This window comes from Anomaloglossus baeobatrachus, chromosome 6, assembly GCF_048569485.1.
Source record: "Anomaloglossus baeobatrachus isolate aAnoBae1 chromosome 6, aAnoBae1.hap1, whole genome shotgun sequence".
Lineage (NCBI taxonomy): Eukaryota > Metazoa > Chordata > Amphibia > Anura > Aromobatidae > Anomaloglossus > Anomaloglossus baeobatrachus.
Window position 1 is genome coordinate 62716442 of NC_134358.1, and position 19347 is coordinate 62735788.

The following is a 19347-nucleotide window of genomic DNA, read 5'->3' on the forward strand; positions in this document are numbered from 1 at the left end:
TTTGTATCAGGAGAGGGAGCTCCTCTCCAAATGTCGTGCTAAGTGTAGGCTCACGGCTTACACAGCACCGGGTGATTCTGGACAGTGCAGAGCCATACGTGCTCTACTAATATGCCTCGTATCTATTAATTGTCGGCACTCTCAGCCACATTTTACAGCAAAAATACCTCCGTGTAGCATGCAGTCAGACCCCGTTGATTATCTACTTTTAAGCCTAATACTGCCATACTATGTCCAAACAATGACACCATATAGTGCGGTGTTACTAGAGGCTAACACAGGAAAAAGAGCAAGATGTCATTGACTGGGACGCGTGCAGAGATGTCTGAGTGGCATGTTACACTGTCGTCCTGCTCTCATGACATTTGGGTGTACGAGGCTAAATTGCCAGTGCAAAATTTCCAGATTACAGGAAATCCGTCAAAAGTTTTATACCTTATAATCCATGGCTGTAACTAGTGATGAGTGGGCACTACCATGCTCATGTGCTCAGTACTCGTAACTAGTGATGAGTGAGCACTACCATGCCCGGGTGCTCAGTACTTGTAACTAGTGATGAGCGGACACTACCATGCTCAGGTGCTCAGTACTTGTAACTAGTGATGAGCGAGCACTACCATGCTCAGGTGCTCAGTACTCGTAACTAGTGATGAGCGGGCACTACCATGCTCAGGTGCTCAGTACTCGTAACTAGTGATGAGTGAGCACTACCATGCCCGGGTGCTCAGTACTTGTAACTAGTGATGAGCGGGCACTACCATGCTCAGGTGTTCAGTACTCGTAACTAGTGATGAGCGAGCACTTCTGTATTTTGTTTTCATAACTAGTGATGAGCAAGCACTACAATGCTCGGGCGCTCGGTACTCATAACTAGGGATGAGTGGGCACTACCGTGCTCTGTACTCGGAACTAGTAATGAGTGAGCACTACCATGCTCGGGTGCTCAGTACTCATAACTAGTGATGAGCGGGCACTACCATGCTTGGGTGCTTGGTACTTGTAACTAGTGATGAGCGAGCACTACCATGCTCGGGTGCTTGGTACTCGTATCTAGTGATGAGCGAGCACTACCATGTTCGGGTACTCATAACTAGTTATGAGAGGACACTACCATGCTCGGGTGCTCAGTACTCGTACTCGTAACTAGTGATGAGCGGGCACTACCATGCTCGGGTGCTCGGTACTCATAACTAGTGATGAGCGGGCACTACCATGCTTGGGTGCTCAGTACTTGTAACTAGTGATGAGCGGGCACTACCATGCTCGGGTGCTTGGTACTCGTATCTAGTGATGAGCGAGCACTACCATGTTCGGGTACTCATAACTAGTTATGAGAGGACACTACCATGCTCGGGTGCTCAGTACTCGTACTCGTAACTAGTGATGAGCAGGCACTACCATGCTCGGGGGCTCAGTACTCGTAACTAGTGATGAGCGGGCACTACCATGCTCGGGTGCTCAGTACTCGTAACTAGTGATGAGCGGGCACTACCATGCTCAGGTGCTCAGTACTCGTAACTAGTGATGAGCGGGCACTACCATGCTCAGGTGCTCAGTACTAGTAACTAGTGATGAGCGAGCACTACCATGCTCAGGTGCTCAGTACTCGTAACTAGTGATGAGTGAGCACTACTATGCTCGGGTGCTCAGTACTCATAACTAGTGATGAGCGGACACTACCATGCTCAGGTGCTCAGTACTAGTAACTAGTGATGAGCGAGCACTACCATGCTCAGGTGCTCAGTACTCATAACTAGTGATGAGCGGACACTACCATGCTCAGGTGCTCAGTACTCGTAACTAGTGATGAGCGAGCACTACCATGCTCAGGTGCTCAGTACTCATAGCTAGTGATGAGCGGGCACTACCATGCTCGGGTGCTCAGTACTCGTAGCTAGTGATGAGCGGGCACTACCATGCTCGGGTGCTCAGTACTCGTAGCTAGTGATGAGCGGGCACTACCATGCTCGGGTGCTCAGTACTCGTAACTAGTGATGAGCGGGCACTACCATGCTCGGGTGCTCAGTACTCGTAACTAGTGATGAGCGGGCACTACCATGCTCGGGTGCTCAGTACTCGTAACTAGTGATGAGCGGGCACTACCATGCTCAGGTGCTCAGTACTAGTAACTAGTGATGAGCGAGCACTACCATGCTCAGGTGCTCAGTACTAGTAACTAGTGATGAGTGAGCACTACCATGCTCAGGTGCTCAGTACTCGTAACTAGTGATGAGCGGGCACTACCATGCTCAGGTGCTCAGTACTCGTAACTAGTGATGAGCGGGCACTACCATGCTCGGGTGCTCAGTACTCGTAACTAGTGATGAGCGGGCACTACCATGCTCAGGTGCTCAGTACTCGTAACTAGTGATGAGCGGGCACTACCATGCTCGGGAGCTCGGTACTCGTAACTAGTGATAAGTGAGCACTACCATGCTCGGGTGCTCAGTACTCGTAACTAGTGATGAGCGGGCACTACCATGCTCAGGTGCTCAGTACTCGTAACTAGTGATGAGCGGGCACTACCATGCTCAGGTGCTCAGTACTAGTAACTAGTGATGAGTGAGCACTACCATGCTTGGGTGCTCAGTACTCATAGCTAGTGATGAGTGGGCACTACCATGCTCAGGTGCTCAGTACTCGTAACTAGTGATGAGCGAGCACTACCATGCTCAGGTGCTCAGTACTCGTAACTAGTGATGAGCGGGCACTACCATGCTCGGGTGCTCAGTACTCGTAACTAGTGATGAGCGGGCACTACCATGCTCGGGTGCTCAGTACTCGTAACTAGTGATGAGCAGGCACTACCATGCTCAGGTGCTCAGTACTAGTAACTAGTGATGAGCGGGCACTACCATGCTCAGGTGCTCAGTACTCGTAACTAGTGATGAGCGGGCACTACCATGCTCGGGTGCTCAGTACTCGTAACTAGTGATGAGCGGGCACTACCATGCTTGGGTACTCGTAACTAGTGATGAGCGGGCACTACCATGCTCGGGTACTCGTAACTAGTGATGAGCGGGCACTACCAGGCTTGGGTACTCGTAACTAGTGATGAGCGGGCACTACCATGCTCGGGTACTCGTAACTAGTGATGAGCGGGCACTACCATGCTCAGGTGCTCAGTACTCGTAACTAGTGATGAGTGAGCACTACCATGCTCAGGTGCTCAGTACTCGTAACTAGTGATGAGCGGGCACTACCATGCTCAGGTGCTCAGTACTCGTAACTAGTGATGAGCGGGCACTACCATGCTCGGGTACTCGTTACTAGTGATGAGCGGGCACTACCATGCTCGGGTACTCGTAACTAGTGATGAGCGGGCACTACCATGCTTGGGTACTCGTAACTAGTGATGAGCATGCACTACCATGCTTGGGTACTCGTAACTAGTGATGAGCGGGCACTACCATGCTTGGGTACTCGTAACTAGTGATGAGCGGGCACTACCATGCTTGGATACTCGTAACTAGTGATGAGCGGGCACTACCATGCTCGGGTACTCGTAACTAGTGATGAGCGGGCACTACCATGCTCGGGTACTCGTAACTAGTGATGAGCGGGCACTACCATGCTTGGGTACTCGTAACTAGTGATGAGCGGGCACTACCATGCTTGGGTACTCGTAACTAGTGATGAGCGGGCACTACCATGCTTGGGTACTCGTAACTAGTGATGAGCGGGCACTACCATGCTTGGGTACTCGTAACTAGTGATGAGCGGGCACTAACATACTCGGGTACTCGTAACTAGTGATGAGCGGGCACTACCATACTCGGGTGCTCAGTACTCGTAACTAGTGATGAGCGGGCACTACCATGCTCGGGTACTCGTAACTAGTGATGAGCGGGCACTACCATACTCGGGTACTCGTAACTAGTGATGAGCGGGCACTACCATGCTCAGGTGCTCAGTACTCGTAACTAGTGATGAGCGGGCACTACCATGCTCGGGTGCTCAGTACTCGTAACTAGTGATGAGCGGGCACTACCATGCTCGGGTACTCGTAACTAGTGATGAGCGGGCACTACCATACTCGGGTACTCGTAACTAGTGATGAGCGGGCACTACCATACTCGGGTGCTCAGTACTCGTAACTAGTGATGAGCGGGCACTACCATACTCGGGTGCTCAGTACTCGTAACTAGTGATGAGCGGGCACTACCATGCTCGGGTGCTCAGTACTCGTAACTAGTGATGAGCGAGCACTACCATGCTCGGGTGCTCAGTACTCGTAACTAGTGATGAGCGAGCACTACCATGCTTGGGTACTCGTAATGAGCAATTGGGTTCTCTGATGGGCACGAGTCGAGTACACGAGTGTAATGGAAGTCAATGGGGAACTTGAGCATTTTTCCCAGAAATCTTCCATGGTAGTGCTCACTCATCACTATCCATAACCTTTTAACAATATAAATGGGGTTCCTACACCCCTTTATATCCTCATGTGCCTCGTTATACCTCCGAAAAATATTTTATTTCTTTCCGGGGTGCATGCAAATTGCACAGTCTGGTTTGAGTCCAGATCGCGCTCCGTGTCACCTTGTCCCTTCAAATGCCGCATCTTCTGTCTTGATGGAAATGAAAGATGTCTCCTACATCATCCGCACATTGCTCCAAGTCTATCGCATGCTCAGTGGAATCAGAGACTGGCAGGGCGAAGTCATATAGGCACCGACATTACTACTACCTCATCAGATTCCTGGCTGTTTAATATGGCAAAGTGGAATCTGAAACCTGTGCAGGTGGCGACACATCGAGCACTGTGCGGATGACGCAGGAGATCAAGATAGAGGAAGAGGTGATGTTTTAAGGGACTCGGACAGCGCTAAGCGACATCTGGATTCACGAGACATGAGTAACCATTTTTTGGAGGTCTGCAGGGCACCTATTACCTATGAGGGTATAAAGGAGTTAAAGGAACCACATTTACATACTCTAAAAAGGTGATGGGCAGGGATTATAAGGAATGAAACTGGTGACATGTTCCCTTTATTGTCTTTGGCTACGTGCGCACGCTGCATCATTTTGTGTTCACAAACTGCAGCCAAAACTGCACCTTGTCAGAGAGAGCCTGGAAATGTCATAAAAAATGCTTGTAATTATAGGTGCGTTTTTCGGTGCGTTTTTGGTGCGTTTTTCACAACCTGCGTTTTCGCTGCGTTTTTGTGACAAATGTTGACAAAAATGCAGGAAGAATGAACATGGTGCATTTTTTTTTGTCACAAACTTTTGACAAATAAAACGCTGACAAATAAACTGCAATGTGCGCATGACAAATCTGACTTCTCATAGACTTTGCTGGGAAGTCAAATGTCAGAAAGTTCTGACAAACTGCAGCCAAAAACGCACCAAAAACGCAGCAAAAAAAGCAGTGTGCGCATGTAGCCTTAGACCTACTTCTGCACCTTCCGGATCGGTCACTTTTTTCTCTCTACTTTAGTTAAGGCATGGCTCCACGGTATCGATAATACATTATTCAATAGGACCTTAGTGAGTGGGTAAGATGATCCCAGCAATAGGGGCTACATAAAACGGCCCTAACTGCCTTGATAACACATTCACACCCCTGATTAGGCCCCTTTCACACATCAGTTTTTTGCCGTCAGTCACAATCCGTTGGTTTGACGGATCCGTCACAGATTGTGGAAAAATTGATGCGATGGATCCACTTCTTGACGGATCCGACGGGCTGGCTGTTTGATACTAAATAAAATAAATTGGTGCATGCTCAGTTAAAAAAAAAAAACGGAACCCTTCGCCGCATTCCGTCATGTGACGGATGACGGTGTATCCTGAGCCCATAGGCCTCCATTCTACCAAACAATGGACAGCGATGTATCAGTCACTGTCCAATTTTGCGACATAGACAAAAAACGTTACTTCCTTTCTCGCCTTCTCATTGGGGGACACAGACAGTGGGTAGTATGATGTCTCCAGGGGAGGCGTGACACTAGATTTGAAAAAGTGTTAGCTTCTCCCCCCACAGCATATACCCTAGCTAGGCAGGAAACTAGCTCAGTTTTTTTCTAGTGTCAGCAGGGAGGCTGACATGTCTGGCCTGAGCCCCCAGGCCAGCTTATTTTTTAATTTTTTATTTTTTATTTTGTTCCTATTTTTTTATTATGGGGCAATACCAGGGTGTCTTGCCACCCTCGTTCCCCCCGCTTACGGGCAGAAGAAACCTGGCGTGCACAAGCCGTCAGTCTTCCCTCGCGCCCAAGTGGTCGGGTCTGCGTACCCCTCCAGGTTCCCTGGAAGCACCTCACACCAAGGTAGCTCCAGAGGGCTAAGCAGAGCCGAGGACCTGCTTCAGCCTTGAGCCGAAGATGCATCCCTGAGATCTCCGCATCCTCGGACCGACGCGTCTTCAGACAAAGCCAGGAGCAGGTAGGGTGACGACAAGTCATCGGTCCCCTGCATCCAAACCGCCGCCTAAAAAGGCGCCGGTGGGGCGATGCAGGCCGTGATCCCGGGGAGTCTCATTAATTTAGCCCCCGGCGTCGGCCTGCATTCTAGCAACGCCCCCTCTCACTGCTCTGGAAGCTGCTCCCTCAGTCGCAGCAGCTCGTTCCGATTGGCCGTCACGCTTAGTCCCAGCCCTGGGACCAATCAGTCTCCAGGGGCCGTCTCTCCCCTCCATGGTGCCAGGAACGGTGGACGCCATTTTCCACGTGGGGAGCAGACACTGGTGAGATCGCCTCCTTGGCTCTGCACTTCTACAGCACTATATACCGCTCTCCTTAGCTGTATATCGCTGTCTCTCTAGCGGTGTGTGCCTGCTGGCTAGCGGTGTATATCAGCTGTTAGCGGTATATACTGGCTCTGCCTGCAGGTATATGCCGACTGTTTGACAGTATATGCCATTTTGCTATCGGTATATACCGGCTCTGCATAGCAGTCACTTTATAATACTGCTAGTGGCTCATCACTCATAGTAACAGCGGCATACCCCTATCACCTATAGGGCTGTAGGACTCTGTTTCTGACATGCATAACTGCAAGGGTGATAAAGCTTCCCAGGCGTCCTCTACGGACCTGTACTATGCTTGTACCACCTGTGGACTCTCGTTTTCTAATGGCCGAAGCTATCCACTGTGCCGGGGCTGCGATGCCCCTGCTACCGTGTCACAACAGACCCCGTTGCCGGACCAGGAGGCCGTGCAGTCTTTGGATTTTGCCCCGGCCACCAGCCAGGCAGCACCCCTGTCTGATGACGTTATTCCTGCATGGGCTCTTCTAATGTCTAAAAGGATAGATGACCTTGCCGCTCAGATATCCCAGCCTTCCACAGGCTCCCACAGCCTCCCCCCGGCTTAGCTCTCTCAGAGGAGCCCGCCTGCTTCGTCTGGTCCCTCTTCCCCAGAACGTAGAAAGGCTGTTTCAAAAAGGCGCCATTGCAACCTCTACGCCTCATCCGACTCGGACGATGGTCAGTCTGACCCAGGCTCCGTGACTTTTAGTAGTCACGATTCCCAAGACTCTGACTGTGATTCAGATGTCCCTTCTGAGTCTAGGCATATAGAAGACACACTAATCTCGGCTGTCAATCACTTTGTCGTTTTTTGATCAGCCTCCGGACCCGACTTCTCAGTCGGCAATCAAGCGGGCCAAGAAACCTCGTAAGTCCTTCGCCCAGGATCCGATTTTTCGTCAAATCATATCTAAATGGTGGGATCACCCTGATAGAAGGTTTAATAAAAAAACCTTCATTTGCTTATCCATTTCCATCTGAAATGGTTAAGACCTGCTCAGTACCCCCCAGTTGTGGATCCGCCAGTATCCAGGCTGGCTAAACACACATTTTTTTCCTCTTTCAGACAACGTGTCTCTCAAGGACTCTTCTGACCGCGCAGTTGATGCTGCGGTCAAATCTATTTTCCAGGCTTCGGGCTCCTCTCTTCGCCACCTATTTGCCATGACATGGGTCGCGAGAGCTATGGGTGTGTGGAATAGGAACCTGCGCAGGATGCTTCGCTCTTGTAATATTCCTCCGGAGGCTTTTGAGATCCTTAATTTGTTCTCTCTAGCCTCTAATTATTTTCTTCCTGCTCCTTAGATGCAGCTAGTTTGTCAGCCCTAACGGCAGCCAATGCTGTCTTTGCCCGCAGAGTCCTGTGGCTAAAGATATGGAACGCGGATAGTGCCTCCAAGAAATCCCTGTACATACTTTCCTTCCATGGCCTTCGTTTGTTTGGAGAATCCCTGGACAAACTCATATCTGAGACGACGGGTGGTAAAAGTACCATTCTGCCACAAAAGCGGCCTGTATCCAGGAATTTTAAAATATCTTCTTGGCGCAGGCAGTCCTTTCGGACCGCTCCCCAAAAAACAACAGCACAAGGATCGTCCCAACGCTCAGATCGAGGATCCGGTACCTCAAGGGGCTCTTCCTGGCGTTCCCACTCCAAACAACCTAAACCTAAGGGACCTCGCCCTGTACAGGCCCCCTCAGCATGACACCAGGTATCCCTCAGATCCGACTCCTGTTGGAGGGTGGCTTCTGCTTTTTCGGGATATCTGGCTAGACCACACTCACGATGCTTGGGTTCGAGAAATTGTCACCTCAGGTTACAAGATCGATTTCCATTCCCTGCCGGCCAACAGGTTTCTGCGTTCTCGTCTTCCAAAGTCCAAAACGCAAAGCCAGGCCTTATTTCAAGCCATAACCTCGTTATAGAAAGCAAACGTTATCATTCCAGTGCCCCTGGAACAGCGCGGCAAAGGTTTCTATTCAAACCTTTTTGTCGTTCCCAAAAAAGATGGCTCTGTCCGCCCTATCTTGGACCTCAAAAGGCTGAACAGATCCGTACGAATTCGAACCTTCCGAATGGAATCATTGAGAGCAGTACTAGCCGCCTTGGAACCGGGAGAATTCCTAGCTTCCATAGACATTCAAGATGCTTATTTACACATTCCCATATGTGTACCTCATCAACGGTTCCTTCGTTTTGCCGTAGGACACCGTCATTTCCAATTCAGGGCCCTCCCCTTTCGACTGACCACTGCGCCTCGGGTCTTCACAAAGGTCATGGCGGCCGTCATGTCCATTTTGCACCCCAGAGACGTCCTGGTCGTTCCCTATCTGGACGACCTACTTGTCAAGGGGAGCTCTCCTCAAGTTTGCTCAGAAAGCGTGCACATTTGCCTAGACACGCTGTCAAGGCTAGGGTGGCTTATCAACTTCAACAAGTCATCCCTCATTCCTCATCAGCGCATCACCTGTTTAGGTATGCTGATAAACCCGGGACTGAGCCGTGTCTTTCTTCCAGAAAACAAGAGGTCTTCCCTGATCCGGGCCACCCAATCCCTCCGCTCCCGCCGTTACACATCCCTTCGGAATGGGATGAGAGTGTTAGGCAAGATGGTGGCAGTCATGGAAGCCGTGTCTTTTGCCCAATTCCATCTGCGCCCTTTACAACTGGATCGTCTATCCTCCTGGGACAAGAATCCAGCTTCTCTAGACCGGTCAGTCTGCCTATCTCTGACTGCGCTCAACTACCTCGTCTGGTGGACTCAAGTCTCATCCCTATCTCAAGGGAAGTCCTTTCGCCCTGTCCACTGGCAAGTAGTCACGACAGATGCCAGCCTGATAGGCTGGGGGGCGGTGTTTCTCTGTTTCTCTGCCACACTGTTCACGGACGCTGGTCTCCTTCGGAGCGCTCCCTTCACATCAATGTTCTAGAGATCAGAGCCATATTTCTGGCCCTTCAGAACTTTCAGCCCTTGCTATTGGGCCTCCCTGTTCGGATCCAGTCAGACAATGCCACGGCTGTGGCTTACATCAACCGTCAGGGAGGAACTCGCAGCAGGGCAGTGATGAAAGAAGTATCCAGGATTCTTCTTTGGGCAGAGATGCACATTCCCATTATTTCAGCTGTCCATATTCCGGGGGTAGACAACTGGGCCGCAGATTTTCTCAGCAGGCAAGATCTAGCGGCAGGGGAATGGTCCCTCACGACGAAGTGTTCCATCAGATCACTCTTCGTTGGGGACTCCCAGATGTCGACCTCATGGCGTACATCCCTTCATATCCCGGTCGAGAGACCCGCTAGCGCTCGGCTTCGACGCTCTAGTCTTTCCGTGGTCGCAGTTTCGCCTGCCCTACATCTTCCCTCCGTTTCCTCTCATTCCGAGAGTAATCAAGAAAATCAAAGCGGAGGGAATCCCGGTGATCCTCGTGGCCCCGGATTGGCCCAGGAGAGCCTGGTACCAAGAGCTTCTCCAACTTCTCGGCAACACTCCCTGGCGTCTCCCCGATCGCCCGGATCTTCTGTCGCAAGGTCCAATATTCCACCAGAATACAGCACAGCTGCATTTGATGGCGTGGCGCTTGAATCCTTGATTCTAGCCAAGTAAGGTCTTTCCTCTAAGGTAGTTCATACCATGCTTAATGCTCAGAAGCCCTCCTCCGCCAGTATTTATCACAGGACCTGGAAGACCTATCTTTCCTGGTGTGACCGTCATAATCGGTCGCCGCTTACCTTTTCAATCCCTAATGTTCTTGCCTTTCTGCAAGACGGTCTGGACTCTGGACTAGCTCTCAGTACCCTTAAGGGACAAGTTTCTGCCTTGTCAATATTTTTCCAGAAGCAGCTGGCTTCTCGCCCTCAGGTCCGTACCTTTCTTCAAGGGGTAGCACATTTGGTCCCTCCTTATCCCCAACCCTTAGATCCCTGGGATCTGAATCTGGTTCTCGGAGCTCTTCAGCTTCTTCCTTTCGAACCTCTGAGAGAAATCTCTATTCAGCGACTGTCCTGGAAGGTTGCCTTTTTAGTCGCTATTACTTCTATCAGGTGAGTGTCCGAACTGGCGGCCCTTTCCTGTCGCTCACCTTACTTGATATTCCATCATGATAAGGTGGTCCTTCGGCCTTCACCCGCCTTTCTTCCGAAGGTCGTATCTTCTTTCCACTTAAACGAGGACATTGTGTTGCCGTCATTCTGCCCAGCCCCGGTTCACTCTTTTGAAAAAGTCCTTCACACTCTAGATCTTGTTAGGGCTCTGCGGATCTACATCTCCAGAACAGTGCTGTTGCGCAAGTCCGATGTCCTCTTCGTCCTCTCAGAAGGACACAAAAAGGGCAACCAGGCTTCTAAATCCACGATTTCTCGATGGATCAGGACTCCCATTTGTGAGGCATACAAAGCACGAGGTTCTGTTCCCCTCAGTCTGTGCGGGCCCACTCTACGCGAGCAGTGGGTGCTTCCTGGGCTATCCGCCATCAGGCTTCGGCGGCCCAACTCTGCAAGGCCGCTACCTGGTCCAGTGTGCACACGTTTACAAAATTCTACAGAGTGCAAACGCATGCTTCCGCGGATACTGCTCTTGGAAGACAAGTCCTTCAGGCAGCAGTGGCCCATTTATAAGTGGCCACTGCTCGGTTTTTTTACAGTGTTTTGATATGCGTTCACTGCAGTTGCAGTCGTTAGTCAGCTCATAGTCTGATGTTATACACTGTTAATAGTTCAGTTCCCACCCAGGGACTGCTTTGGGACGTCCCACTGTCTGTGTCCCCCAATGCAAAGGCGAGAAAGGAAATGACATTTTTGTGTACTCACCGTAAAATGTCTTCCTTGGAGCCTTTCATTGGGGGACACAGCTCCCACCCTTGTGGTTTTGGTTGTCCTTCTCCTACTGCTTTACACCAAACTGGGCTAGTTTCCTGCCTAGCTAGGGTATATGCTGTGGGGGGAGGAGCTAACACTTTTTCAAATCTAGTGTCACGCCTCCCTGGAGACATCAAAATACCCACTGTCTGTGTCCCCCAATGAAATGCTCCAATGAAGACATTTTACGGTGAGTACACAAAAATGTCATTTTGTCCGTTGTCTCCGTCCGCCGGACAAACATTTTTCGATGAATCTGACAGATGCAATGTGAGGCCACCCGTCGCTAATACAAGTCGATGAGAAAAAAAAAGGATCCAGCGCCATCAGTCACCGGATCCGTTTTTTTCAAAATTCGACGGATTGCGACTGATGGCCAAAACCTGATGTGTGAAAGGGGCCTTATATTGCTGGTAAGGGGCGAGATAGGTGCCATAACGCACAACTTTTCCCAACTGGATCAAACTACTTAAGCATTGCACACTTGTTGTACGTGGAGACGGCTCCGCTTCTGAGCCCGCTGCCTACACCCGCACCTGAAGTACACATATGGCGTATGTTGAGAAAGGGTTAAAAGACAGATTTGCTAACAGATGATTATCATGATGAGCGATTTCTCAGTATGCGGCTGCATTAATCTCCCCGGTGTTTATCTACCCTGTGCCCTGACCCAGGCCGCGGATGATTGTAACCTCAACTTATTCTCCCGCTAAACCATCTTCCTTCTCTGTAACTGTCCTGTGAGTCATCCCTGCCTCCTCTCTCTATTTTCCTCCCACGCGTTCACTTGCTTAAATAATAATCCAGTTCTCTTACCTGCAATCCTATTTTTCAGCGCTCTCCTTCGCTATTCTAAGATGAAGCAGAAAAATAAAGTGATCATTTTTCTCCATTTCTTTAGTTTCAACGGAATATTCTAGTGTCTCTGTAGGTACAACGCGTTTCACTATTAAAAATGAATAACAGAATTCCATAATTGCATGTGCTGACTAATCTGCACACCTGCTAATAGTGACAATACCAGGGCTCTACTTTTTCCTTTTTTCTTCTTCTTTTTTTTTTTTTTTTATTCATTAAATCTTTTCAAGTGACTTGAACACGTTGCCATCATTTTTCCCCATTCATCTTATGTATAATATATGGACACTGACAATCAAAAAGGTAAGAAAGTTTAGAACTTTTGACATTCAGGTTCAATCTCTCACCATCCAAGATGACCTTCATTTTATAGACAATCATCTTGGCTATCTCGTACATAAAATAGACTTGCAACTATTTAGCATATGATTAGTTATGCAGATTCTTGTCATGTCACTGCATTGTTACTGTTTCGCTTCTGGTGTTTGAAAATTCATTTTCTTCCTGTATATTACAAATTACAATCTGTTCTCACATTCTCGAATAGATCAGTGTGTTATTAGGTTGATTCTCAATCGAAAGGTCACTAGTTTGAATCGAGGAGCAGCTATGAAGAAGATTTCCTAAAAAAAAAAAAAAAAAAAAAAAAAAAAAAAAAAAAGAAACCTCATCATCCAGCTCGTCGACACCCTGTATCCCCGAAAATAAGACATTGTCTTATATTTATTTTTTTTTCCCCTGAAAAAGTACTAGGTCTTATTTTCAAGGGGGTCTTATTCTCGAGGAGACACAGTTGGGGGTAAGTTAACCCCCCACAAAAAGCAGACCCCCCCCCCTTCTTTCCGGGATCGTCATACTTACCAGCCCCGGGCGTCTCTATGGCTCCCAGATCTCCCTGTGGTCTCCCAGCAGGTGTGTTGCATGCCTCCCCTGCGTCTGGCTGACACTCGCATAGATCACATCACACACACTCATATTCATATACACACCACATTCCACATCATTCCTCCCTGTGATCTCCCAGCAGCTGGGCTCCCCTGCATCTGACTGACACTCGCATACATCAGATCACACACACACACACACCACATTCCACATCATTCCTCCCTGTGATCTCCCAGCAGCTGTTCTCCCCTGCTTCTGACTGACACTCACACACATCAGATCACACACACACATCACATTCCACATCATTCCTCTCTGTGGTCTCCCAGCAGCTGTTCTCCCCTGCATCTGGCTGACACTCGCACATCAGACAGCATACACTCATACACATATTCGTGATATCGCGCATACCGGTACAATCGCGCGCAGGCACTCGCAACATCCGGAGATACTACGTGCTTCCGGCCATGTGATCCTCATCGTGTGTGTGTGTGTGTGTGTGTGTGTGTATGTGTATGTGGATGTGATGTGTGTGTTCCGCTGCAGGACCTTGATGCGCTCACCTGCACCGGCATCTGGTAAGTATGATCGGGGGTCTTCTCTCTTCTTTCTTTAGGGGGTGTCCGCTGTCTATAATGAAGTGTCCTGCAGTGTCTTTAACTTTTTTACCGCTGCATGACGCTTCATTATTGACCGTGCCTAGGTCTTATTTTCAGGGGGTGTCTTATTCTCGAGGAGACACAGTTGGGGGTAAGTTAAGCCCCCACAAAAAGCAGGAAACCCCCCCATCCCCCTTCCTTCCTGGGATCATCATACTTACCAGCCCTGGGCATCTGTATGGCTCCCAGATCTGCCTTTGATCTCCCAGCATCACACACACACACACACACACACACACACACACACACCACATTCCACATCATTCCTCCCTGTGATCTCCCAGCAGCTGTGCTCCCCTGCATCTGACTGACACTTGCATACATCAGATCTCTCTCTCTCTCTCACACACACACACACACACACACACACACACACACACACACACACACACACACACACACACCATCATTCCTCACACTGACACTCACACATCAGACAGCATACACTCACACACATTCACGATATCGCACATACCAATACAATCGCGCGCACGCACTCACACCATCTGGAGATACTACGTGCTTCCGGCCATGTGTTCCTCATCGTGTGTGTGTGTGTGTGGATGTGATGTGTGTGTTCCGCTGCAGGACCTTGATGCGCTCACCTGCTCCGACGTCTGGTGAGTGTGATCAGGGGTCTTCTCTCTTCTTTCTTCTTTCTTTAGGGGGTGTCCGCTGTCTATAATGAAGTGTCCTGCAGTGTCTTTAACTTTTTTACCGCTTCATGACACTTCATTATTGACCGTGGCTAGGTCTTATTTTCAGGGGATGTATTATATTTAAGCCTCCTTGAAAACTCCTGCTAGGTCTTATTTTCAGGAGAGGTCTTACTTTCGGGGAAATACAGTAGTGGTCTCTCGGCCATGAAAATTGACAAACTGCATCATGTGAGCGCCATGATAGTTAGAAGAATACAAAATTACGTCCACCCATCTATTCAAAAGCCAAGAGGTGGACGTCCAGGCAAAATATCAGAGTCAAGAAGTTAGCTCATCACAGGGTCCATCAGTTTTAGCTTGACAAACACAGCAGTGGACATGGCACGTATGCTTCATAATAGTGAGATCACAGACATCCATGCAAACACCGTGGGATGCACATTACATAAGTCTGGAATGGTGGCCCAAATAAGGTAAAGAAGTCTCAACTTCAATATTGTCATAAGAAACGTTGGCACGTGTTTGAAAAAAAAAAAGAGTATGAAACGTGGACAGTAGAAGATTGGAAATGGGTGATTTGGTGCGTTGAAACAAGATGAGTCTCTGATGGGTGAAAATGGATCTGGAAGAAACAAGGGAACAAGGGGCTAACGGATCATGAAATTTAGGTACCTATCAAGTTTAATGGCGGATGCTTGATGGTATGGGGGTGTTTCACAGATGCTGAGCTATATGTAAGTATCCTACAAGGCGAGTTACTTCGTACACTCGAGTACTATGGATATGAAAAAGAAGACATTGTGTTCCAGCAGGACAATGAGCCGTAGCATACATCGAGATTGGCGAAGAAGTGGTTCAATAACATGAAGTAGAGGTAGTGGTATGGCCCCTACAGTCCCTAGACCTGAACCCAATTGAACACTTGTGGGTTCAAGAAAAAGCTGTAATAAATATATATATACGAACTTTATTTGGCTGAACCAAATAATGGGTTCGCTTGAGTAAAGTACACCAAATACTTAAAGGGAATCTGTCACCAGGTTTTTGCTACTTCATCTGAGAGTAGCATAAGGTAAGCAAAGAGATTCTGATACTTACCATGTATATATTAGATCACTGTGTGCAGCCGTTCTGACTTTATCTCAGAACTGAGTGTAGCAGAGCCCACAGCAGGCTCTCTATAGGGATTGTGCATTGACTATGAGGTGTCAATCACAGCAGGGAGCATGGTGGACTGGTCTGCAGAGGCATTGAGTAACTTCAATGTTAATCACACAGCAATGAACCATTTTAGTATAGGTAAACAATAGTGAGGACACAGATAAGAGAAATACAGATGTTTTTACTTTTTTAACCATCACAGCATGCTGTCCTCACCTGACATTATAAAGTCCTGGTAGCAGATTCCCTTTAATGAATTTAACCTCCGTCAGATATGTTATTCCGAATGTGGGCTGGCGGATATTTCTTGTATAATAGGTTTGTGGCGTAAATCATGATGAATTTTTCCCACCCGGCTTCATCCACTAAATGTATGGAATTGGCCAAGACTGGCATAAAACCGCCAAAATTCCCAGCCTTTGGGCCCAATTTTGAGTACTTTTAAACATTTTTTTGTGACATGTGTAACATAAGGATTCTGGCGTAAACTTCTTGATGATTATGTTTCTAAGCGTCTTGGGATCAGGAAGAAAAAAAAATGCTGCTTCAGGTTGTAAAATAAAATGAATGTGTATTATCCAGAATTCCTTCTGAGAATATTTACAGGAAATGTTTTATATAAACGGTTTCCAAGGATTTATGACATGTCCTAGTTGTGGATCCTTGGTGTCTCCATAGAGTAATTTACGAGAGGCCAAAAGGGGCACCGCAGCGTGATGAGCTCCAGAGCCCCTTTGTTCTACAAATTGGTGGAGGTGTAAAATGAGAAACTGGAATTACAAATTATCTGAGCCTGACGGGTAAAGTCTTGTTCTGCATTCCTTGATTAAATAAATTACTCTTTGGCCATCGCTATAGTCCGTGGGGAATTATTCTTTAATCACTCGGCTTGTTTCCGAGGCTGAAACACTTTGTTTCCACCGTAAAGCGGAGTTCCCCCGTAATCCCTCTCCTTGTATAATTTAGGCTTTCTGCATCGGTAATGCTCACGAAGTACGGTCAGTTTTGATGCCCGCGGAGACGTCTCCTGCCATGTAATTCTCAAGCTGAAAATGGTTTCACTTGAAGGACTCTTGAAAACTTGACTGAAAAAAAAAATAAATTGAAGAATGAGTAAATGCTGATTATCAAGTGATCAAGTTGGACACGAATTTCCGCAATTTGTTGGTGGTGATGGCTGTCGTTTTTGGAGGCAGGTATATTAAGAACCCGTTTTATCAGAGGAACTGGCCGGTGTCACCTTGGTATTTAAAGGTAACCTTTCAGATCTAAAATGCACCCAGTAACACGAGCAGTTCAGGGTGTATATTGCTAATCCCTGCCTAACCGTCCCTGTATACACTAGCATAGATAAAGAGACATTTAGAAAAACAATTCTAAAGATCCTTTATGATATGCTAATGATATGCTAATGAGCGCAGGGACTAGTTGCAAGGGAGTTACTTCCCCCGACTAGGCCGCACTTTTCGCATATTAGCACACCCATAAGGGGGGTGCAAACATGCTATTCAATGCCCTGTGTCATCAGCATAGATGCGTGTACCTGTGTTCACTGTCATCGCCTCAGAAGCTGGATTTCGGCTCGGTGCACATAATCAGAAGTCCCCGACATTTACGGTATTGCCAGCAAGATCTTATGGCCACAAGTGTGCGATTTGCTTAATTCCAGCCACATTCTAGCTAGACTTACCGTACTTGGCCTCATTCAGTTTACTTTTAATGAGGGGGGCCAAGCACTGCTAGTTGGAATGTGGCCAGAAGTATGCAAATTGCATACTTGTTGTCATGTGACTGGAGAATCCTGACAGTGTGCAGTGCACATGCTATAAGGTTTCAGAAGTCTGCAATCACATAGAGTAATTGCAGAAGACCGGACAACATCTTCAACTCTTTATGGGAATTAGTTGAAAAAAACATAGCAATTCTGCTGTTATTTTTGAACCATTTTAAATTTTACACTAATTCGCTGCACAATTCCAAAGTTTTGTTGAATTGTTGTTTTTTTTATCTTTGTTTCCATACTCTGGAAGCCATCATTTAATCACCTTTCCTTCATCTGAGCTAATATGAGGTCTTCTTGTTTTGTTTTGGGCTATTTTTGGGGGGAGGGGTTTGTAGGAGAAGCAGTAGTTTTCACTGATCTCTACCTTGGGTAGAACACCTACCTGAACAAAAAAACAGCAGTATATATAATATATATATATATATATATATACTTCTTTTATATATATATATATATACTTCTTTTATATATATATACATACATACACACACACACACACACACACACACACACACACACACACACACACCTGGCCAGAATCCTACTCCACACTGATAAGGGGCAATACCCCGAAACAGCTGTCTGTGGATGGATACCTGGCCTTGGTATTTCCCTTTTTATATCTTTAAACTCATCAAGAGCTGGATAGTGACTAAAAGGGCCACTTAATATGGTGGTTATGGTGGTCTCCTAAAAAGAGCCACTCCTTGGCTAGGTCCTTCCCGGAGGGATATCTGGCTAGTTTCCGCGTCAAGACTCCTAACAGAGGCTTCATGGACCTTTTTGATTTTTCTTCTTCATATTTCTAACCTCGTCAATGTCTGGACTATATTTTCTTTCTATTCATTATGCAACTCATTTGATAAAGAAAAGTATGATTTTTCATGGAAAAGACAAAATTATCTGGGTGACCCCAAACTTTTGAAATTTAGTGTATGTGTGTGTGTGTGTGTGTGTGTATAATTTATATATATTTTTTTTTTTTTTTTTTTTGAAGAATAAAGAGATATGAAGCCTTTGTCTTCCAGTTGTGTGAATAGTGGCCAAGATTACTTTTCGATTTATTAATGAATTTTTAGAACCGGTTTACAGCCGCCTGCATATTTTTCATGCTGCCATCTAGTGGTTGGGAGGTGTCCTATTCAGTATCTATTTTCTTCCTCCTATTACCGTCTTCTAGTGATAACGGTATAATATTAATCATGTCCTCGCATGCTTTATCCATTCCGCTTAAGAATTGTCCTGAATGCCTCCGCAGCAGGCGATGCTCCTGGCAATTATGTGGCAAACAGCGATTTTTCGACAATCTTTATGCCAAAATGAGTTTTCCTCCTAACATTGGTGTGATAATTGAGCAATTTCCCTAAAGCTTGTGCGGTTGTAATTGGTGGTTCGATATGATATGAATACGTCTATAGAATTTATTGCTTTTTTTGTGTTCACAGATAAATGTGAAATCTTGAAACGGAGGAAGCTTCATGGCAAGTCGGTCCCACATTATGCGGCTATTGAACCGGAGGGAAATGCATTGACGATTATCTCTTACAAACCATTCAGATTCATTGTAGATGAGGAAAATCAACCAGAAGAGGAGAAAATGGAAGAGGAGGAGAAGAAAGGTAACGGTGACTCCGGTGTCTTCCCTGATACGATTTTCTTCTAATATGAAAATCTGCACCTGAATACATTTTTTCCCCGCACAGACAGAAATGACTTGTGACAGCAGCAGTTTA

At 47.3% G+C, this 19347-nt stretch overlaps 1 protein-coding gene across 1 annotated transcript in view; it reads left to right on the forward strand.

Annotated features, from left to right (window-relative positions):
- NUDCD1 (NudC domain containing 1) overlaps window positions 1–19347 on the forward strand; it is a 191686-nt gene that overhangs the window by 75684 nt on the left and 96655 nt on the right. The window contains exon 5 of the mRNA XM_075352951.1: window positions 19060–19233. Within this exon, the coding sequence (XP_075209066.1) occupies window positions 19060–19233 (174 nt within the window). The remainder of the gene's footprint in view (window positions 1–19059; window positions 19234–19347) is intronic.